The 24,364-nt window shown below is 39.5% G+C and overlaps 1 protein-coding gene across 3 annotated transcripts in view; it reads right to left on the reverse strand.

Annotated features, from left to right (window-relative positions):
* Positions 1 to 24,364, reverse strand: part of GNB4 (G protein subunit beta 4) — a 59,971-nt gene that overhangs the window by 26,554 nt on the left and 9,053 nt on the right. Inside the window, exon 2 of one of the 3 annotated variants that reach the window (XM_082654875.1) lies at positions 4,361 to 4,441. The exons of 1 other annotated variant lie outside the window; for it this stretch is intronic. In XM_082654875.1, coding sequence (XP_082511001.1) covers positions 4,361 to 4,417 — 57 coding nt within the window. In that variant the 5' untranslated portion in view covers positions 4,418 to 4,441. Of the gene's footprint in view, positions 1 to 4,360; positions 4,459 to 24,364 lie in introns of all 3 variants that reach the window. One more of the 3 variants, XM_082654874.1, reaches the window with a different exon arrangement.

The following is a 24,364-nucleotide window of genomic DNA, read 5'->3' on the forward strand; positions in this document are numbered from 1 at the left end:
CACCAGATTCATAATGCTATAGCACAGGCTACAGAGCCAGATCTTAGCAGACATGATGGGGAGGCAGGGCCACAGGGGTACCTATGGCACGGGCTCTGGAACCAAAATACACCTGGGTTGAGTCCTGATCTACCACTTCATAGTTATGTTACCTTCGCCAGTTACTTAATCTCACTGAGGCTCAGTCTCCTCAGCTACGAAGTAACACCATCTACCTCATAGGGTTGCTACAAGCATTAAATGAGATCAGCACATGACCAAGTGACTGGCCAGTCACTCCAGACAAGAACACCACAAGAAATGAAAATTGTAGGCCAATATCCCTGACGAACATAGATTCAAAAATCCTCAAGGAAATATTAACAAACAGAATTCAACAACACATCAAAAGGATCATACACCATGATCAAGTGGGATTTATTCAAGGGATGCAAGTATGGTTCAACACCCACAAATCAATCAATGTGATACACCACATTAACAAGATGAAGGATAAATATCATAAAATCACCTCAACAGATGCATAAGAAGCTTTTGACAAAATTCAATATCCAATATCCATTTATGATAAAAATTCTCAACAAAGTGGATATAGAGGGAATGTACCTCAACATGATAAAGGCCATATATGACATATATAAGATACTCAATGGTGAAAAGCTGAAAGTTTTCCCTCTAAGATCAGGAGCAAGGCAAGGATGCCCATGCTTGCCACTTGGATTCAGCATAGCACTGGAAGTCCTAGCCAGAGTGATTAGGCAAAGAAAAGAAATAAAATCAATAAAGGGCATCCAAATTTGATAGGAAGAAGTAAAACTATTGCTACTTGCAGATGACATGATATTATATACAAAAAAACACTAAAGACTCCATCAAAACTGAGAATAAATGAAGTTGGTAAAGTTGCAGGATACAAAATAAATATACAGAAATCAACTGCATTTCTATACACTAATAAAGAACTATCACAAAGAGAAATTAAGAAAACAATTCCATTTACAATTGCATCAAAAAGGATAAATTACCTAGAAATAAATTTAACCAAGAAGGTGAAAGACCTGTACACTGAAAACTAAGACGCTGATGAAAGAAATTGAAGATGACACAAATAAATGAAAAGATATTCTGTGCTTACAGACTGGAAGAGTACTGTTAAAATGTCCCGACTACCCAAAACAATCTACAGGTTCGATGCAATCTCTATCAAAATCCCAATAACATTTTCCACAGAAATAGAACAAACAATCCTAAAATTTGTATAAAACCAGAAAAGACCTCAAATAGCCAAATCAAGCTTGAGAAAGAAGAACAAAGTTGGAGGCATCACATGCCCTGATTTCAAGCTATATTACAAAGCTATAGTAATTAAGACAATATGATATTGGCACAAAAACAGATACATAGATCAACGGAACAGAACAGACAGCAGAAAAATACATCCACACATATATGATCAATTAATTTACAACAAAGGAGCCAAGAATACAAAACGGGGAAAAGACAGTCTCTTCAATAAGTGGTGCTGGGAAAACTGGACAGCTACGTGCAGAAGAATGAAACTGGACCACTATCTTACATAATACACAAAAATTAACTCAAAATGGATCAAAGACATGAATGCAAGATCTGAAATCATAAAACTCCTGGAAGAAAACATATGCAGTAAGCTCCCTGACATCAGTCTTCGTGATGATTTTTTGGATTTGACCACAAAAGCAAAGATAACAAAAGCAAAAATAAACAAGTGGGACTACATTAAACTAAAAAGCTTCTGACAGCAAAGAAAACCATCAATAAAATGAAAAGGCAACCTACTGAATGGGAGAAATATTTGCAAATCGTATATCTGATAAGGGATTAATATCCACAACATATAAAGAACTCATAGAGCTCAACAGAAAAATAAAACAAATAATCTGATTTTTAAAATGGGCAGAAGGGGACTTCCCTGGTGGCGCAGTGGTTAAGAATCCGCCTGCCAATGCAGGGGACACGGGTTTGAGCCCTGGTCCGGGAAGATCCCACATGCCACGGAGCAACTAAGCCCGTGTGCCACAACTACTGAGCCTGTGCTCTAGAGCCCATGAGCCACAACTACTGCAGCCCGCATGCCTAGAGCCTGTGCTCCGCAACAAAGAGAAGCCACTGCAGTGAGAGGCCCACACACCACAACAGAGCAGCCCCCACTTGCCACAACTAGAGAAAGCCTGCACTCAGCAATGAAGACCCAATGTAGCCAAAAAATAAAATAATAAAAATAAATAAAATGGGCAGAGGGTCTGACTGGCATTTTTCCAAAGGAGACATACAGATGGCCAACAGGTACATGAAAATGTGTTCAACATCACTAATCATCAAGGAAATGCAAATAAAAACCACAATGAGATAGCAACTCACATCTGTCAGAATGGCCATCATCAAAACGAGAAGAAATAGCAAGTGTTGACGAGGGTGTGGAGAAAAGGGAACACTGAGCACTGATGGTGGGACTGCAAATTGGTGCAGCCATTATGGAAAACAGTATGTAGGTTCCTCAAAAATTAAAAAAAGAACCACCATATGATCCAACAGTTCCACTTCTGGGTATTTATCTAAAGAAAACAAAAACCCTAACTCAAAAAGATATATGCACCCCCATGTTCACTGCAGCATTATTTACAATAATCAAGATATGGAAATAACCTAAGTATCTGTTGACAGATGAAAGGATAAGAAAATGTGAGATACATACACACACACACACACACACACACACACATACATACACACAATGGAATATCATTCAGCCATAAAAAAAGACTACCTTGCCATTTGTGGTGACAACATGGATGGACCTTGAGGGCATTACACTAAGAGAAATATGTCAGACAGAGAAAGACAAATACCACATAGTCTCACTTATATGTGCAAGTTAAAAAAAGACAAAAAACAAAAATCCAAGCTTACAGATACAGAGAAAAGATTTTAAAAAATGAGACGGCCATGTGACCAATGTGCTTGGCCAATCAGTCATTCCTGCTCAGCATCTGGAGCAAGGGACACAAAGTAGAGATGGTGGAGAATCCATTCTGGTGGTGGTAGCAACATCTTAACTCAGAGATTAGCCTATGAAGCCTTCTCTAATCATCCCAGAAAAAATAAATCCCTCCTTTGTTTTGACAGGTTTGTTCAGACACCTAAGGTATCCACTCAGAGTTCTCATTCACATCTAAATAATTAACTTCCTTGAATTCCTGGTGATTAGAATGATTATGATTTTAATCCGCTCAGAACCAACATTTTTCTGCTGAGTGTTCTTCCCCCATCCCTTGTTTTTCCTGCTCCTTTCATCTCTTTCCTGTAATATCTTTGCATAGATCCTATGATTGTTCCTTTTTTCTTATTCTTCACTTTTAAATTAGATAAGTAATTCTGAAATCGCTATTGCCAAAGATTCATACTGGACAGATCACAGCAGTGTTCCAAGTTACTAATAACTTGGATTCTCCATGCTTCGTTATGAAGTTTTTCATTTATATTTTTAAGTTGTTTAGCTCTTACTTTTTCCCTGTGAAAAGAAGTAGGCAGCAGCAGGCTACACACAATTCGGTCTCTCCTCTACCTTCTCACCAAGAGGCTTCCTAAAAGACAGCATGTCTATATCCTTTCATGTTTATCTCTGCCCTCCTTGATATTTCTCAGTCCAGGGAAGCATCTGTTTTCACTGTTCCAAAAGAAAGGAACGATGTTGTCCCTGAGGGAATATGAGATTTACAGCTGCAGAAACCCTCTCTCAGAGCCTTTCCACACCCTAACATTTGACAACTTTTCCCCACTCTATTAGGTTTTGAAGTTCTAAGTGTCTTTAATTTTGTTAAAGATGAAGCTTGTATTTGTTCCTTATGCTCTTTACTGTTTTGAGTTGATTTCCAAGAGTAAAGATGGCAGACATCTTCATTACGCCACTAATCATTTTTAATGTTTTTCTGCAATCTAATGGTTTAGAGATTAATTTTCTAATAGATTACATTATGTGATATTATGATATTGTGTAACATTATGATATTACATTATGCCTCAACATACCAAAAATCAAACTATGATTCCAGGTGTGTGAGTAGAAGAGAAGTATTATCATGTCAGCAGAGATTACATGTGCACTATTAACTTCTTAGGGACACAGGGGCCGTTGGTCCATATAGGTATTTGTTAGGAATGATTTTTGGAGAGTTCTTTAGAGGCATGATAAAAATAAATTGACCATTTCTCACCTTATAAATTATTTAATATACGTAGACTGATAAACTAATGCACAAATTTTGTTCATCGCTGGTATTACATAAAAATGTTAAAATTTCAAAATGAAAAAGTTTGCTCTTACCTGGATCTGATTCCGCAGCTGCTCGGCTTCCTGCCTCAACTGTTCCAGCTCACTCATCCTTGAATTTGTTTACCTCAGAAACTAACAAATGAAAGTCACTATTCAAAAAGAAAGAGAGACAAACTGACTCAGTTCTCCATTTACATATTAATCTGTTTTTTAAATATTGACATGTAACTTCCTTTTGGTCCCTCTGAAACTCAAGTGAGATAATTATTACTGGAACTTAAAACTGCTCAGTAAATATAGATCTAGATTATTTGCTAAAGGATTTTATGGAGGAATGGGATCAGAGGAAGGAAGAGACAGCTTGAGTTGCAGTATTCAAGACTTAATTATAGAGAATCAGTACTAGAACGGAGTCCAGGGAGAAATACTTTACAACAGTTTCAAGGGCACCAGTAGACATCCACACTTGGATGCCTAACACACCTCAACTTATTTCAAAATTGAACCCCACACCACCCTTAAGTCTTCCCCATCTCTGCAAATGGCAATTCCATCCTTCCAATTGTTTAAGCCAAAAACCTGGGAGTCATCCTTAACGGCTCTGTTCTGTTTCTTTCATACCCTACATCGAATCCATCAGCAAATCATGTCAGGCATTCCTTCAAAAAATATCCAGGATTTGACCAACTCTGATTACCTCCACTTTGACTACCTTGGTCCAAGACACCATCATCCACCTGGTCTCCTTTCTACTGCCCTTGCCCACTCTCCAGTCTATTCTAAATATAGTAACCAGAGATGCTTTGAAAACACAAGTCACTCTTCTGCTTTAAATCCTACAATGGCTTTTCACTCCACTCAGAGCAAAATCTAACTCTTTATCTTGACCCACAGAGCCCCCTACAGTCTCTTACACACACCCCCTCTGACCTCATCTCTCTCCTCCCCCTCCCCCTCTCTGCTCCAGCCACTCGAAAGCTTTCTTGATGTTCCTTGAACACACTAAGCAGGCTCCAGCTTCAGTCTTTGCACTTGCTCTTACCTCTGCCCGGAACCCTCTTGCTTGCCCCGATATCTTCACTGCTTCCACCCTTACCTCGGTTCAAATGTTACCTTCTCAGAGCAACCTTCACTGATAGCACATATGTACCCAACTAGGCCCCTTACCCCGTCTTATTTTTCACTGTAATACTCAATGCCATCGAACATGTATTTGCTTATTTGTTGTCTGCTTCCTCCTAGTAGAGTGTAAGCTCCTTAAGGCAGGGACTTTGCTCGCTTTACTCTTTGCTACATCTCTAGCACCTGAGACACTTCATGCTCCAGTAAATTAACCAACCTGAAAATAATCTAAGAACTAAAGGAAAATTCATTCTAAGCATTTAGCATGAATCCCAGAAGTAAAAGGCAAGGATGTTATGACCTCAGGAAGAAAACAGAGACTGGAAACTGGCAGTATTCTTTCTCTACCTGTCCTGCTTTTCTCTTCACACCTGCTTTGTTTTTCTCTTTCTACAGAATGACTTTCTGTAGGTATATCAAGGGGCTCAGAGAGGTCTCATATAACTTTTAAGGGCATTCAAAACCACCTCTTAACCAATTCTACTGCCTTTCTACCCCCCAAAGCCACACACACACACACACACACACAAGGGACCCTCTAAAGAGGAGCTATCTGCAGCTCACAAGAGTTATCCAGGAAAGACTATGAGTTGTTCCAAATGAATGAAATTTTCCAGCTTGGGTGCCAAAAGGATGGAGGTACTGCGAATAGAAATGACAAAGAGGAAGCAGTTCCCTCATCACCACCACTACTCTATGGAGGGGGAATACTAGGAGAGGCCATGGGGCCCTGAGCATCCCTGCACATTCTTGCTGTGTATGCCAAAATAACAAGGCCCTAGTCACTTTTACCTAAGCCATTTCTCAAGGCTGCATTTGGAGTGAGCAACCTTGAGGGATGAGACGACGTCTGCCCCAAGACAAAGAGAGACCTTGCTGCTTCTTACTGTAAAAGTGGTAAATTCCCTAAGCTCAGTGTTTCTAGACCGCGATGCAAACCCAATGCATATGTGGCATCCATCTAGGCACACCTGGGTCACCTCCATGGGACTGAGGAGCATGGGGAACGGGCAAAAACCAACATCAGGCCATGCTACTTGGGGTGCTGCGAGTAATAAAGTCCTTGGTCTCTGACCCAAGAGTCTTATGTCTTCTGCCAGCATCCACAAAACACTAACAGGCTAATTTATTAGCTTATAAGTAGGTAAAATCCCAGACCCTTTAGAGTCCATGACAGGGAGAAGGTTCATATGAAAGATGAGGGGTCCAATGTGAAATATAGTGAGTTTGTGGCAATTCCCCCTTTTTTAAAATTAAGGTATGTGTAATTGGCATATAATACTGTGTAAGTTTAAGACATACATGTTGATTTGATATTTATATATCTATATGATTACCACCAAAGCGTTAACTAACACCTCTATCACATCACATAATTACAATTTCTTTTTTGTGGACAGAACATTTAAGATCTAGTCCCTTAGCAGCTCTGAAGTATAAAACACAGCGTGGCTGACTACACTCACTATGCTGTGCATTAGATCTCCAGAACTTATTCATCTTCTAGTTGCAAGCTGCACTCCCTTCTCATACAGGCTGAATTTCAGGTCCAGCACTTCATCAACAACTCTGCCAGTACCCTAGTTTCCCCTGCCCTTCTATTTGGTCACATTCAACTGACAAAAATCACAACTTCGATGAATCCAACTCCGTACTTTCTTTCAGCCAGCACTCAATCTATCAAACACTGATTGAAAAGTCAAACAGCGGGGCAAGTTAGTTCTACTACAAGTTCACATCAGCAATCTAGCTGGGCCCTCAAAACAACCTGGCTACCATATGCAGCTTTTTACCCATCACGTCCACTCAATATCAACAATTTCAGCTCCTTTGCATCCTTCGCCAGCTTCTGATCTTCTCACAACCCCTCTTGCAGCAAGTGAGCTTACCTTCTATATCACAGAGAAAAGAGAAGCCACCAGACATGAACTGTTTCAATTTCCCACTATTAGTTTTACAAAATGATACATAGAGGACTGACTCATCATATGCTCCTCCTTCCCTTCTGTTACAATAGAGAAGCTGACTTTTCTGTCATTTGGGTCAATTCCTCTTCCTGAGATTTAAATCCTATCTCTCCCTATCTTTTCAGTAATCTTACATTTCTGATTATCCCTTTTCACCTAGTACACTCAACCTCTCACTCTTTCTCGATTGTTTTAGTCTTTTTCTTTTTCTTTTTTTTTTTTTTTTTGCCCTACGCAGGCCTCTCACTATTGTGGCCCCTCCCGTTGTGGAGCACAGGCTCCAGAGGCGCAGGCTCAGCGGCCATGGCTCACGGGCCCAGCCGCTCCGCGGCACGTGGGATCTTTCCGGACCGGGGCACGAACCCATGTCCCCTGCATCGGCAGGCGGACTCTCAACCACTGCGCCACCAGGGAAGCCCTGTTTTAGTCTTTTTATTAAGAAAAATTTCAAACACGGAGAAAGGCAGAGAAATTAATATAACAGACATCCATAATGTCCACCGTGAAGGTTTACAAATTGTTAATACTGTTACTGTATTTGCTCCATCTTTTGTTTTTGCTGAAGTATTTTAAAGTCAATCACAGACATCAATGGATAAAGATACACACACACACACACACAATGGAATTATTTCTCAGCCATACAAAATAATTAAATAATGCCATCTGCAGCAACATGGATGGACCTAGAGATTATCGTACTAAGTGAAGTCAGACAGAGAAAGACCAATATTATATGATATTGCTTATATGTAGAATCTAAAATATGACACAAATGAACTTATCTACAAAACAGAAACAGAATTACAGACACAGAGAACAGACTTGTGGTTGCCAAGGAGAGAGGGGTGGAGTGGGATGTATTGGGAGTTTGGGATTAGCAGATGCAAACTATTATATATAGAATGGATAAACAACAAGGTCCTACTGTGTGGCATAGGAAACTATATTCAATATCCTGTGACAAACTATAATGGAAAAAAATATGAAAAACAATGTGTATATATATATGTGTATAACAATCATTGTGCTGTACGGAAATTAACACAACATTATAAATCAACTATATTTCAATAAAACAAATTTTTTAAAAATCACAGACATCAAGATACTTTACCCCTAGGGCTTCCCTGGTGGCACAGGGGTTAAGAATCCGCCTGCCATTGCAACTAGGGTTCGAGCCCTAGTCTGGGAAGATCCCACATGCCGCGGAGCAACTACTGAGCCTGTGTTCTAGAGCCTGCAAGCCACAACTACTGAGCCCGTGCACCACAACTACTGAAGCCCGCACGCCTAGAGCCTGCGCTCCACAACAAGAGAAGCCACCGCAATGAGAAGCCCACGCACCGCAACCAACAGTAGCCCCCGCTCACCACAACTAGAGAAAGCCCGCGAGCAGCAACGAAGACCCCAACACAGCCAATAAATGAATAAATTTATAAAAGAAAAAAGATACTTTACCCCTAAACACTTCAGGTACACATCTCCAAAAATATCAAGACATTTTCCTACTAAACCATAATACCATTGACAAACCTCCCAAATTAACACCAACTATTTAGTAGCGAATACCCAGTCCGTTTTCAAATTTCCCCAATTATTCCACCAATGTCTTCTACATCAGATTTGTTCAAATTAGGATCCAATTAAAGGACTATATATTTGGTTTTATCTCTTAAATCTCTCCATCCAGAAGAATCCATCTCCTGCTTTCTTTTTTCCTCTATGCTAATTGACTTATTGGAGACAGCTGTCCTGTAGAATGTCCCACATTCTGTTTACTTCCCATGGTATTGTTTAACTTGTTTCTCTATACTCTATACTGCCTATGAACTGGAAGGAAGTTAGATCTACAGGCTACATGATATTCAAGTTCAATGTATTTGGCAAGAATACTTCTAGGTGAGACTAGACTTCATATTACAATACATCAGAATGAACTTAATGTTTATGCCGCTATTAGCGAAGCTAAGATTGATCAGTGTATTCACGTCTACTGTAAAGTTATAATTCATTTTCATTCAGCAAACAGCCTCTGGGGAGCATTTCACTTTCGACTGCATCCTTTCCATTAGGGGTTACACACTCAAGTCTCTCCCTTTAAGAAAAAAAAAAACTCCTTGATTCTATATTTCACCATCACTTACAGTCCTTTTTCTATGTTTAAGAACTTTCAAAGACAGTTGCCTTTACATGACCCTATTTCCTCATATGGAATTCTGAATTCTCAAGTCTCATGCCCAATGACTTCAGCTAAGTTTAAGCAGGCATAATGGAAAAGAAGAGGGTAATTATAAGGCAACGGATTGTCTGAGAAACGTTTCCAAGCAGCAAAATCAGAACCCTTGTGATGCCTGTGCCCAATGAAGGGTAGGAAAATATGCCTACCCAAAATATGCCTCTTAGGCAGGAGGATTATCTTGAGAAACAACAGACACAAGAGAAACTCTGAAAACAAGAGTAGAAATTACCCCTTTGCAATGGAGAGTGACATTTACAAAGCAAATCTCCATTTTTAAGGGTGTCTCCCTCTGGGTACCAGAAGTGAGGGATGACTATAAATGACTAGAGTCTTGGGATTTAAATCTGCATATCAAACCCTACCCTTGCTTTTCTTAGGCTCCTCCCAAGCCTAGTCTCCACCCCTAACCTCCCAACCTTTCTTTTGTCTTTAGCTGAAGATGGTATTGGGTTGGCCAAAAAGTTCATTCGGACTTTTCCTTAAGCTGTTACGGGAAAACCTGAACAAAGCTATTGGCCAACCCAATATTTAAGCTGGTGTCTTGGGCTACCCTCAGGGAGTTACTCATTTTTCCCCGGGTATTTCACATGTATACTGGAGGTATACATATTAATAAACTTCTGTGTGTTTTTCTCTTGTTAAACTTTTATTACATGGGGTCTCACCCAAGAACTCAGAAAGGTAGAGTGAAAATTACTTTTCTTCCGCTACTGAATACCGCAAACTCTCTCTGGATGTCTGAAAAATGTCAAAGCAGCCTTCCCCGCCTATCATATCTGTTGCTAAAAACAGGAACTAACTTTTCACTCTTTATTTGAAAACTTATTAGTGTTACCCGAAAACTGGGTTCACCTCTTGGTGGGTGTCAAGCCAAAAAACACAACCAAGCTAAAGGTTGGGAGAAGGAAGGATTTATTACTTGCACCAAGTAAGGAGAACACTGGGGATCTTTCCCAAAGCAGTGTCTCCCAGCAGCAAAACTTAGGAATTTTTAAGCTAAAGATACATGCAGCCTCAAGAAAGGGCTTGGCCGGTCTACAGAGGCTAAACTGCAGTTGACTGAAGTCACCAGGGTCAGAAAAGGTCAACAAACATCATCATCCCTTAGGTTCCAGTTGATCTGGTGGTTGAGCCCTTCAGGCTAATGTTTTACCACAGAAATAAAACTGGGAGTCTTTATGACTGATATATTATCTTTGCTGTTGTTACTTCTCTTGCCTGTCGTTCTTTCATTCCCTTAAGATCATTCATTACTAAGACCCGTTCAAGGGCAAGCGTTGCCGCCAGGTTTAGAGCACAAAATGGCTTAGGCCAAAATGGATTCTCTTCTGTCAAGAAAGCCATTCTTGGGCTTCCCTGGTGGCGCAGTGGTTGAGAGTCTGCCTGCCGATGCAGGGGACATGGGTTCGTGCCCCGGTCCGGGAAGATCCCACATGCCACGGAGCGGCTGGGCCCGCGAGCCATGGCCGCTGAGCCTGCGCATCCAGACTGTGCTCCGCAACGGGAGAGGCCACAACAGGGAGAGGCCCGCGTACCAGAAAAAAAAAAAAAAAAAGCCATTCTTGATGCTCTTTCTTGGGGACCAGCTACCTGATCTGCTTACATTAGTCCTGTCACTATGGAGGAGGAACATTTTGATTGCACAGACTTTCTGTTGATGTTTTCTTCTCACCTGACAATTGTTGTATTCCCAAGAATACCAAAAAAAAATTTTAAAAAGTGCATCCAGCACAGACTAGTAGATTATAAACTACTTCCAGACAAACCCAGAGGCTGATTAGGGTAAAGAGAAGCAACAGGATACCCCCAGATGAAACCTAATATGATAAATCCCAATAAATTATGCTTTGAAGGGGAGGATTTAAAAAAGTAGCCAATCTGTGTATTTGACATGGTCTGTGTGTATATATAATACAGCTAGAAAAGTTTTGAATTCTTGAGAAAAATATTGTTGCATGAGGTATAGTTTATTAAAGCAGCTCCCTCAAACAATACACCTAAGGGCATGCTCCGAATGAGAGGGAAGCTTTGATGCACATTTCTTTCGACTTGTAGAAAACAAAGTCATCTGACTACTTGCTCTCCTGCAGTTCCTTTGTATCCACAGTTAATAAAGGACAGAAATCAGGGAAGTGGCAAAATATTTTATAAAGCATTGTAAATTCTATGTGGGGAAAAGAAAAATATGGAAAATAATGACAGGAGAAAACCAGTAAGACAGTCATCAACGAATGAAAAAATCCTCAGTGGGTGTAGCCAGGCAGACTAAGTGCAGTATAAATTCTTAGATAAGGAAGAGTCTTATCTAAATTTTAAAATAATCAAGATCCCAACCTAAGAAGGGAGTAAACCAAAAAACAGTCTCTGATCAGACTTACCCTGAGTTATTGACCCAAAAAGGAAGTGATTATAGACAGAAATAAACGTATACCATGTACACTGGTTATATGCATGACAGAAAATTGAGTATAACTTCTCCTAAGGACTCAGACCTGGTAACTGGCCCAAAACTGAAAACAAAGAGGCATCAAACACACTACTTTTTTAAAAAGCTTCCAACATATGGGAGCAGGATCACTCTCCAGGCTTACTAAACAGCCCAATAGTCTGCTGCACACCACCACACACACACACACAGTTGATGATGATTTTCACAATTATCCCTATACACAAGAAGATGGAGGAGAGGAGGAAAGGTCAGCTATAAGAGCTAGCTATCTTCAGCTGTGGAAGTACAGTGTATGCATGATGAGAAGAGAGTTTCTCCTCTACCCCAAAGAGAAAGAAAGAAAAAACCAAAAACACGAAGACACAGATCGGAAAAAGACAGCTGCAAGCTAAAATTCAAAGAAAGGATTAGCCTTATAAAAAATTAATAAACAGAAAATTAAATAGAGTTGGGAGGTCAGAAGAGGGAGCTCTCACACCCTGTGACATAACACAGCCCAAAAGAAAGACGCCTCTTCTTTCCTGGCAAGGACTCAGCCAATGAAAAGCCATGGACTCTGCTTACTACAGCCCTCCCAACTTCATTTTCGTCTCTATAAAAGAGTTCTCATTCCCTTGCCCTGCGAGACTTGCAGCTGGTTTGCCATGGCTGCAGACCTTGAATTGCACTTCTCTGCAATAAACCCAAATAAACCCATCTTTGCTGGAGAAATAGCTGGCAGTCTATCTGTTTTAGTCTACAGAATCTAGAATTTAAAATTCCTACAAGCTAATAATAAAAAAGGCTGATGACCCCAAAGAAAAACGTGCAAATTGTAGCACGAATAGCAGGTCACAGCAGGAAAACCAGTAGAGGCCAATACACAAATGAGAAGATACTCAACCTCAGTAATCAGGGAAATGCAAATAAACAATTTCATACCTATCAGATTAACAGAATTTTTTTCCTCATCCAGGAGCTGGCAAAGCTGTGAGGAAATGGTAACATATTCTGGTAGGACAGCTCTTTGGGAAGCAATTTGGCAATATCTAACAAGGGTGATGATATGTGTATCTTCAATCTGACAATTTAATTCCACTTCTGGGTAGATGAGCCCTAAAAGAAACTTAAGTACCTGTGCTCAAGGGCCGGATTCATACAGCACCACCTGTAATAGCAATAAAATAACACCCGCTAATAGGAAAATGGATAATTACAGTGTTTTCACAGCAAATTATTACATCGCAGTGAAAATGAATGAGCTACAGAGGTATACAACATAGATGAATCTGAAAAATACTGCTAAGAGGAAAAAGGCAAGTTCCAGAAGACACATACCAGCATAATACTCTTTACAAAACTCAAAACCAACTAAAACTAAATAATATATTGTTTAGGAATGCATACATATGCAATAAGACTTTTTTGAAGCAAGAGAATGATAAAAGAGAAGGAACACACAAGGAGTTGCAAGTAATTGTTAATTTCCAAATTCCTGAGTTGGATATTTGCTTTACAGGTGTTTATACATTCTCAATAAGCAAGCAAATATAAATATATAACGACGAGTCATACATGGATCCATGAATACTATATTTACAATTAATCCAACTCTTGCACATGTTCAGTTAAACAAGGAGGCCATTAGACTGAGGTGATTCTAATACCTTAGCAGCCTGTGTCAGCAAATCAAAATCTAAGCCTGTAAATGCCTCAAGGTTAAGAAATCAAAACCTAAGGACAACCAATGGGGACTTCCCTGGCGGTCCAGTGGTTATGACTCTGCGCTTCCACTGCAGGGGGCTAGGGATGGGGGAACTAAGATCCCACATGCCTCACAGCACGGCCAAAACAAAACCAACAAAACCAGTAAGGCGATCACATAAACTACAGCCAATCAAATAATTCCCTTGCTTCACTTCCTCCTCTTCTCTATAAAAGTCTTACCCCTACCTCCAGAGGTGGCTGGTGGAACACTCCTAACCACTCTGGTTTGGCAGTGCCCAATCCAAATCGATTTTTGCTCAGAAAACTTAAGCTTTTTAATATTGGGTTGGCCAAAAGGTTCATTCGTTTTTTTCCATAAGATGGCTCTAGTAGCGCTTAGTTGTCTTTAACTTCATTCAAAATAATTTTGTTACACTGTATTGTGACAGCTGTCATATTAGCATGCATTTAAAAAAAAACTTATCAAAACTGGTGAATTTTTGTGTAGCCATTTAATACTGAGGATGTGAGAAAAAAGCAACATTTTCTGCATATTATGCTTTATTATTTCAAGAAAGGTAAAAACCAAGTGAAACGCAAAAAAAAGATTCGTGCAGTGTATGGAGAAGGTGCTGTGACTGATCGAACGTGAAAAGTGGTTTGTGAAGTTTCGTGCTGGAGATTTCTTGCTGGAAATCGATGTTCCACGGTCGGGTAGACCAGTTGAAGTTGATAGCGATCAAATCGAGACACTAACTGAGAACAATCAATGTTATACCACGTGGCAGATAGCTGACATACTCAACATATCCAAATCAAGAGTTGAAAATCACTGGCACCAGCTTGGTTATGTTTATCACTTTGATGTTTAGGTTCCACATAAGGGAAAAAAACCTTCTTGACCATATTTCTGCGTGAGATTCTCTACTGAAATGTAACAAAAACGTTGTTTTTAAACAAATTGTGACAGGCGATGAAAAGTGGATACTCTACAATAACAGGCAACAGAAGAGATTGTGGGGCAAGCGAAATGAACCACCAACAACCACACCAAAGGCCGGTCTTCATCCAAAGAAGGTGATGTTGTGTATATGGTGGGATTGGAAGGGAGTCCTCTATTATGAGTTCCTTCAGGAAAACCAAATGATTAATTCCAACAAGTTCTGCTCCCAATTAGACCAACTGAAAGCAGCACTCGACGAAAAGCGTCCAGAATTAGTCAAAAGAAAACTCATACTCTTCCATCAGGATAACTCAAAACCGCATGTTTCTTTGATGACCAGGCAAAAACTGTTACAGCTTGTCTGGGAAGTTCTGATTCATCCACCACATTACCAGACACTGAACCTTCAGATTTCCATTTATTTTGGTCTTTACAAAATTCTCTTAATGGAAAAAATTTCAATTCCCTGGAAGACTGTAAAAGGCACCTGGAACAGTTCTTTGCTCAAAAAGTTTTGGGAAGATGGAATTATGAAGTTGCCTAAAAAATGACAGAAGGTAGTGGAACAAAACTGTGAATACGTTGTTTAATGAAGTTCTTGGTGAAAATGAAAAATGTGTCTTTTATGTTTACTTTAAAACCGAAGGAACTTTTTGGCTAACCCAATACGTCTCAGTTTACCTTTGTTTTTATTTTATTTTTGGCTGCGTTGGGTCTTTGTTGCTGTGCTCGGGCTCTCTCTAGTTGTGGCGAGCAGGGGCTACTCTTTGTGGTGGTGTGTGGGCTTCTCATTGCGGTGGCTTCTCTTGCTGTGGAGCACAGGCTCTAGGCACGTGGGCTTCAGTAGTTGCAGCATGTGGGCTCTAGGGCATGCAGGCTTCAGTGGTTGTGGTGTGTGGGCTCAGTAGTTGTGGCTCGCAGCCTCAGTAGTTGTGGTGCACGGGCTTAGTTCGTCCGTGGCATGTGAGATCGAACACTGGCAGGCAGATTCTCAACCACTGCGCCACCAGGGAAGTCCCTCAGCTTACCTTTTAACATACCTTAAGTCCACTGGGAACCATAAAATAAATGTAATGGAATGAAATTTAAAAATAAACTGAGGTTAGGTGAAACAACTTGCCTAAGATTAGAAGCAGAGTTGGGAATTGAAGCAAAGCATGTATGACTCTGGAACCCAGTCTCTCAACCACTCCACTTCGCCTCCTTGGAAGGGCATTTCGTTAGATCTCTCCGCTGAATCTAATGATCCTCCCTCTCTTATTCAAGCTTTACTCCAATAGCTTTCCAGACCCCTTACTTCCTCCTTGTACTTCACTGACTATTCCTTATCCGTACCATTGTGGGCTCCTCCCCCCGCCCCTTCCCACCCCCAATTCATTTCTTAAATATTTATGTTTTTCCAGATCTATCTTCGGTCAGCTAGTTAAGAAACTTCTCTCCTGGGAGGAAGGAAGGATACAGACGTGTATGAGATATGAGCCATCTCTACCTTCCTTTACAAAAAACACAAAAAAATCATTAGAAGGATACAGTCAAGGAATTTCACCAACAGTGATTTTTACTCAAGATCCAATTGGAGCTGTTTCTCACAATCTCTGCAGTTGTACTGAAATTACTAACTAAGGCAATTTTAAACTAATAATTTAACAGAAATTAGTTTGGTATAAGAGTAGTGCTCTCTTAATTACTATAACTTCTTGACTAGGTTCTTTCTCAACATGAATATTTCATTCATTTAACACATTTTAAATAACTTGATCATATAGTGAAAGCACTGTTAGTTGAGCAGAAGGCAGCATATCAATTATCCTTTAAAAAGTTCAGCTGTACCAGTTACAAATATCAAAAAATATCAATGGGTCATTGTATCCAAGCCAACTTATTAAATAAAATGGAAAAAAATACAATTGCATAATTCAAATAGACTTCTCTCTACACTTCTTAAAATGTCCACAGAATTTTTACTAAAACAAGGCATTATGTAGCCTGTACAATTATATTGCTGTGTTAATGAACAGTTATTTTAATCCATCTAAGACAAAGACATACAAGTATTTCTTAACTATTAATAATTTTCATATGGATCATGAAAGCTCATGTAAGGCATGAAAAAATATTTTAAACTGTACTTTAAAAATTTAAATGTAAACTACTTTTACCTACTAGTAGTCTATCAGAAAAGTTTGCTATTATTATACTTAAATTCTCTAATGTGCTGCTTTCCTCTCTGCAATCCTGATTCATAATTCCTATACTTTATTTATAAAAAAAAAAACCCCTAAACCCTTAATGAATCAGTTAAGGTATTTAAAGCTTTTATGATCATTCTCAGAAGAATGTAAACACACACTTGCTTACCCACCCCAAGTAGTCTTCCAATTACAGACGTTCCCATGTGGCTTTCTTTCTCAAGAAGTTGGCCCAAAATCTAAAGCTGTATGGAGTGAGTGGATAGAGAGGAAAATAGAAGAGATGCCGACATTGTAGTATAGGCACTAAGTTTTGCTTTTTTATTTTGCTACCAAATTTCTCATTACACTGAACATTTTCAAGTGCCCCAAAACTAACATGATTCAGCCTCTTGTAAACTGAAGGGAGTCTGTTTTGTCTGTGTTCCAGGAAAAAATAAGGTGCTGCTCTCAAGTCTGTTTCCCTTCACCTAACTGGTTTGTTCTGGCACAGTTCATTCTCTCACCAAACATTTACCGAATGCCTATTATGTGCCAAGAACCGGGGCTACACATGAATTAGATACAGGCCCAGCTCTCCAGGAGTTTACAGTCTAAGAAGGAAAACAGAGGTTTAAGGGCATATTCACGGAAGTCCATAATCCATTACCCTAAGCCCTAAGGGCCAAATGCATTTCAGAATTTGGGAGTCTACAGATTTTAAAAAGATTTTTTAAAAGCTTTTCAGATTTTTTTTTTTTGGTCGCACCGCGTGGTTTGTGGGATCTTAGTTCCCCAACCAGGCATCAAACCCGCGCCCTTGGCAATGAAAGCGTAGAGTCTTAACCACTGGGGAATTCCCAGGTTTTCAGATTTTAAAAGGTGTATTCATCACATATTTCATTCCACACCAACTGGACTCCTGGGCAGCATCCACATAATCCAGAAGGAGTATTTCTGCAGCAAAATGTAAGTGTCGTCACAACTAGGTGGGGAAAAAGTAGACTAGCAACAGTTTCACGTTAGTTCAAGTTAGGTTGTGCCACCAAACGAGTTCAAATCAGATAAGGTTTTGCCACTAAATGATATATGAAAAAAATTGCAGTTTCAAAGCATTCTGGATCTCCAAATTATGGATAAGAGATTCTTTTTCTTTTTTTTTTAAAGCAAGTAACAGTTTATCTAAGAGATGTTTGAGGCATTCCCAAGAAATGAATACTTTTCCAGTAAACACAATCTATTACGTAGTGATTAATCACTGTCTCATTATACAGTTAAAGCAAATCTCGGTATAACAAATGATTTCCTACAAAATTGATGGCTACAAGAGATGTGGCTGGCAACACAAATCAACTTCTCAAGTATAAGCGGCCAATCCTGATTCTGAGCCTCCACCTTCTCACTGCAAAAGCCAAACAAACTTAGCTTGATCCGTGATTCTCAACCCTTGTGGCACACGGAACCACGTAAGCTGGTAAGAGATTCTTGACCTATAATATATAAGAGGAGGATTACCTGGATGACCCCTGATGTTAAAAGATACTTAGTATTTAGCCAATCAAGAGATGACATTTATTAAGCACTTACTATGTGTCATGCACTGTTCACAACTCTTCACAGTAACTCATTTAACAACCTCAAATTAACCTCAAAAGGTAAGTACTAATATCATCCTCATTTTACAGATGAGGAAACATGTTTTGGAGGTTATGAACCTCACCCAAGTTCACACAACCTAATGAGAGTCTGAGTTATGACTATACTTACTGTGTGATCCCAGAAACTGTTTAACTTCTGAGTCTCAATTCCCTCATCTGTACAGTGGAGACACTAATGTCTACACCCAAGTGATTGTTTTAGGGATTAAATAACACACATTAACAAAACGTCCTTGGAACTTTAAGTCAGAGCTAATTTGGCCTAACAAGGGAAATATAAGAAGAGGGTATAATCATAAACATGACTCAGGCCAATATTCGTATCTGTTGATGGATCAATAGATATAACACAATAATACTTTAAACAAAAAAGGAAAATAGAATTATTACCAGAAAGAATTCTGTTCATGGCCTCAGCATCCCAATTCTCCTGCAGTGTAACCTCTTCTTTCTCTCCTCAGCTCCTTGAGAAGCACTGAAGCTTCCTCCCTGACTCTAGAAGGTATAAGTTTGCTAGGAGAGGACCTAAACTACCTATACCCCGTTTGCACCCTTACTTATAGACTAGGACTCTCTAACGAGCGTGGAGGAGGAAGATTCAGAGGGGGAGAGAAGAGAAAACATCCAATCATTTAAAGGGCTATCTCAGGGACTTCCCTGGTGGCTCAGTGGTTAAGAATCTGCCCGCCAATGCAGGGGACATGGGTTCGAGCCCTGGTCCAGGAAGATCCCACATGCCACGGGGCAACTAGCCCGTGCACCACAACTACTTAGCCTGTGCTCTAGAGCCCACGAGCCACAACTACTGAGCCCGCACTCCACAACTACTGAAGCCCATGTGCTCTAGGGCCCACGTGCCACAACTACTGAGCCCATGTGCTGCAACTACTGAAGCCCGTGCACCTAGAGCCCATGCTCTGCAACAAGAGAAGCCACTACAATGAGAAGCCCGTGCACCGCAAAGAAGAGTAGCTCCTGCTCACTGCAACTAGAGAAAGCCTGTGTGCAGCTATGAAGACCCAACATGGCCAAAAATAAATTAATTAATAAATTAATTTTTAGAAAAGGGGGCTATCTCAAACTACACCCACCTCCTGAAGATCTCAATACCTGACTCTCTAACAGCACCTTGCCCATCCCATTCCAATGCCGTGACTCCTGGATTGGGGCATTATTAATGTTATATCAATCAGGTGTGTAAGGGAAGAAACATGGTTGATGACCACTAATTTAACCAAATAGCCTAATCATTAGTTCTCAGAAGGTGGGGACCAGTAGCATCAGCATCACTGAGGACCTTGCTGGAAATGCAAACTTTTAGGCCCTTTGCCAGGCCTAAAGAACCAGAGACTCTGAGATGGAGCCCAGCAATCTGTGGTTAACAAGCACTCCAGGTGATTCTGATGCCTCCTGGAGTTTGAGAACCACAGGCCTAAACTCTTGTCTAAAACCACTGGATTGGAGGAAACCTCAAGGGTGTGTGTTCATTTATTAAGAAGTTCCTAAAAAACTAAATGGCATTTATATTATCTTCCTGGTCAAACACAACACCTAGATACTTAAAAAAAAAAATAAAGATAATAGATGGAATACATAATTACAGAAAGAAATCATTCCCATTCCAATTGGTTTTAATATAGAGCAAAACTGGGACTTCTCTGGTGGCACAGTGGTTAAGAATCCTCCTGCCAATGTAGTGGACATGGGTTGGAGCCTTGGTCCGGGAAGATCCCACATGCCGTGGAGCAACTAAGCCTGTGCGCCACAGCTGCTGAGCCTGCGAGCCACGGCTGCTGAGCCCACGTGCCACAGCCGCTGAGCCTGTATGCCTAGAGCCTGTGCTCCGCAACGGGAGAAGCCACCACAATGAGAAGCCCATGCACCACAACGAAGACCCAACACAGCCAAAAATAAATAAATAAATAATAGAGCAAAACTATTTCCCAGATCTGAATTACAAAATTTTTTAGTTTTATTTTTCTGAAGGACAGCTTGGGAATGAGAAAAGAAGCAACAGGAAAAAAGAAGTTTCCATATACATTTCCTATTTCAACACTCACACCTTAACGTATTTTTTTACAAAGAAATCATTAACAATTCCTTGACGTATTTCAGGTGTTATCTTCCCTTTCCTCAAGGGAAACAATGCATCTGGTAAAATCTTTATTTTCTTTCTTTTTTTTTTTTTTGGCAGCCATTGCCATCTTTAAAATAATCTACTTGTATTTGGTCTTGCTTTACTCTTTAAGAAAATATAAGAATGAAATAAACACCAGGATTGAAAAGGACAACTTAAGAACCAAGCTATCTTCTATGTTGAAATACCCATGTCACCTGAAAAGACAGATACTTGAAAACAATGTTTTAAATTCAAGTCTTAAATGTATTAATCTTTGTTAAAGTAGCAAAGTATATGAGAAAATACCCCGAAGAAAACAGTGTTTCGTGTATCCTTGGAATTAACTAAAAAAGGAACCTGGATTATGAAATGCCAAAACTGACTTTTATATATTTTTCTTTAAAACAAAAAAACCCACTTGTGATTAAGTTTTCTTAACAAGGCACAACAGGATCAGTCTACACATAGTCATAAATCAATCAACAAGAAACCAAGTTCTTTATCTAAGTGTCATAAACAGATCCACTTAGGGTGAACACTTTGACTCTTTTTTTTTTTTTTTTTCCTGGTGGTACGTGGGCCTCTCACTGTTGTGGCCTCTCCCGTTGCGGAGCACAGGCTCCGGACGCGCAGGCTCAGCAGCCGTGGCTCACGTGCCTAGCTGCTTCGCGGCATGTGGGATCTTCCCGTACTGGGGCGCGAACCCGTGTCCCCTGCATCGGCAGGCGGACTCTCAACCACTGCGCCACCAGGGAAGCCCGGGGTGAACACTTTGGATAATAATTTGAGGCTCTATCATTGAACAGGCTATGTCATCGTTGCAGACATCTAAACTAAGATGGTAAATTCCATGACCCAAAAATATATCATGCATAAAATGTTTTTTAAAGAATAGGGCTTCCCTGGTGGCGCAGTGGTTGAGAGTCTGCCTGCCGATGCTGGGAACACGGGTTCGTGTCCCGGTCCGGGAGGATCCCACATGCCGCGGAGCGGCTGGGCCCGTGAGCCATGGCCGCTGAGCCTGCGCATCTGGAGCCTGTGCTCCGCAATGGGAGAGGCCACAGCAGTGAGAGGCCCGCGTACTGCAAAAAAAAAAAAAAAAAAAGAACAGAATAGGAATTCATGAAATTAAAAGCAAATGGATTTTGTTGTTCCATTCCTACACATTTTTTACATTTGTGTTATAAATTATATGTGAGACATCTGCAATGTCTTAAGACTATTTGCCATTTATAAAAGCTGTGTTTAACCCTAAGTTCTTTGAGTTTGATTTTTAAATTAAAATTAAATTAAATTTTTAATTAAAAAATTATCCTTAGTCAAGGAAAGGGAAAAGAAGGGGAAGAAGTCTTGAGGCAAAGCTAACAAAAACTAAAACTACTGTAATATCAAGTACTACCTGAAAACCTGATGCAGAGTACATGTTTTAAATATAAAGTGGATATGCTTCTGTTCTTTTTAGTGTATCCCTTTTAAATTCCCACATACATATATAGAGATACAACGGAAAATTTAAGTGATTAGGTTTAGCTTTTTTCCATTTAACATTTTGGGAAGGCTTTCAAAAAAAGAGTTTTCTTCCTGCATTTCCTATTATTTTTATCTCTAGTCCCAAGTACATAATAAATGAGCACTATTCCAACTGCTGTCAATTCATATCATCATGTGATTTATTCTTCCACTCAACAAACATGTATTTAACACCTACCCTGCACCAGGCACAAGAACTGACCCATCCCAATCAGAAAAATTCATCTTCTCACAAGAAAGATAATAATTACATTAAGATGTAAGTGCCACAATACTGAACATATTTAGAGTGTTATGTCACCAAAACCAAATGTTTCATGAGAATGTGACTGAACTCAACATACTAAGGATTTCCCTTAAACTAAATGCAATACATTCCAAAAACACTGTCTGTGAATCCACTGAAACCACTTTCAGTATGCTTGTATTTTTAGCTGTACAACCTCTTAAAGTAACCAGTTCTATAAATTCACTGTCAGAGATGTAAAATAGGAGGGTATTTCCTTTTACTTAGTCCTCAAACTACTTTCTCTAAGTTGCAACGCCTCTAGTTTTAGTATTTCCAAGGCTTCGTGAACCAAACATTAGGAAAATGAATTACGATTATGTACATTACAGATCATAACCTTGTCAGCCCGTCTTTTCTCATATGACTTCACTCAAATATTATCACCTCTTGGATTTTTTTGATAGGACCATACATGGTTCATCTTTGTACCACTAAGTCACAAAGTCTTATACCCTTTAAAGTCACATAATTTGCTTTTGTTTTACCAGAAACAACACAAACTCACCAGACCTGATTACATATTACTCTTGGTTATATCTAAAATTTTTTTTAAATTAATCCCACTGCTAAAGGATGAAAATATGACAGCTGGATACATCAGAATTTCATCCAACAAATTTTTATGAGTGCCTAGCAGGCATCAATCATGATCTAACTCATTTGCTGAGTTGGCTTGATAGCACAAAATGTGACTTGTGTAATTAACATATTCATAGAAAGGTAGCTACAATTCCATATGTTCAGTTTTAATAAAAGTAAAATATCTTAAAATTACCAATAATAAGTCGAAATAGAGTATAGCACTCAGTGCCTTTCTCCCAGGGCAGATTTCATTCTTTCTAACATAAAGCTATAATGCCTATGCACGAGGTAAAACTTTGGAAGTTTTACTAATTAAGAAGCAAGTGTACTTATATGATGTTGGTCTGAGATGAACAGATATCCACCAACGCTACTTCAGTATCACACTTTCTTTACCAAAATGTCATCTGATTGCTCTCTTGGGTTTAGACTAACAGCTAATTAATAACCCACACTAGCTATTTGCAACTCCACTCCATCCCCAGCTCCCTACTCCTACAATTAATATCCTCAAAATCCATCAATCAACAGAGAGTTTATCTCCACCAGGTGGCTTGAACAGTGTACTCACTTTTAGTTACATTTACATTGTAGTCGCATACAGTTTTCGTCTACTGCTCAGACTGTCCTATTGATGTTTTCATCCTGCCACACTCACTATCACATACACCAATACTGCCCTTCAGCAGCCTTAAGGAAACACACATTGCTCCTGATGCTTCACAATCCCTTCATAACCTGTCTATCATCTCTAGAAACTATACACAGATGTTCCCTCATGGAAAGATTAGTTATAACCATGGGGGAAATTTACATACAAACATTTCTCTCCTTTTTTATATCTTAAGGCATGGAGGAGTCTTTGTGTGTGTTTTTAAATTCATTTTCCCCCAAAATCTTCCTTAGTGGCGCATTAATAATTAATAAACATAATAAAATTCCTTGTTAATAAAGTTTAATTCCCAAAAGTAAAGGTTAACATAACCATGAAAACTAGTATCTATTAAAACTTTTAAAATACCAACTGCTTTTGCTTTTTTACACCAAATGACAAGGAGACCACATTTTTCAAAAAGTTTATTCTCTCCCAACAACTTCCCTAGGGGCACATTTAGTAAGCAATGCACATAATGACATCCCTTGTCGACGAATTTCAATTTCCTTAAGTAATTAGCTGTCTACCATTTTTCCATTTAAATACATAATTTAATTTACAGAAGCCTAGAAAGTAAAAAATGTTTCAAATTATTTCCTTATAAAACTAGTCATTATAAGCCTTGTTAATTATCCTAAATACCAT

Source organism: Grampus griseus (assembly GCF_964374135.1).
Source record: "Grampus griseus genome assembly, chromosome: 5".
NCBI classification, from domain to species: Eukaryota; Metazoa; Chordata; class Mammalia; order Artiodactyla; family Delphinidae; genus Grampus; species Grampus griseus.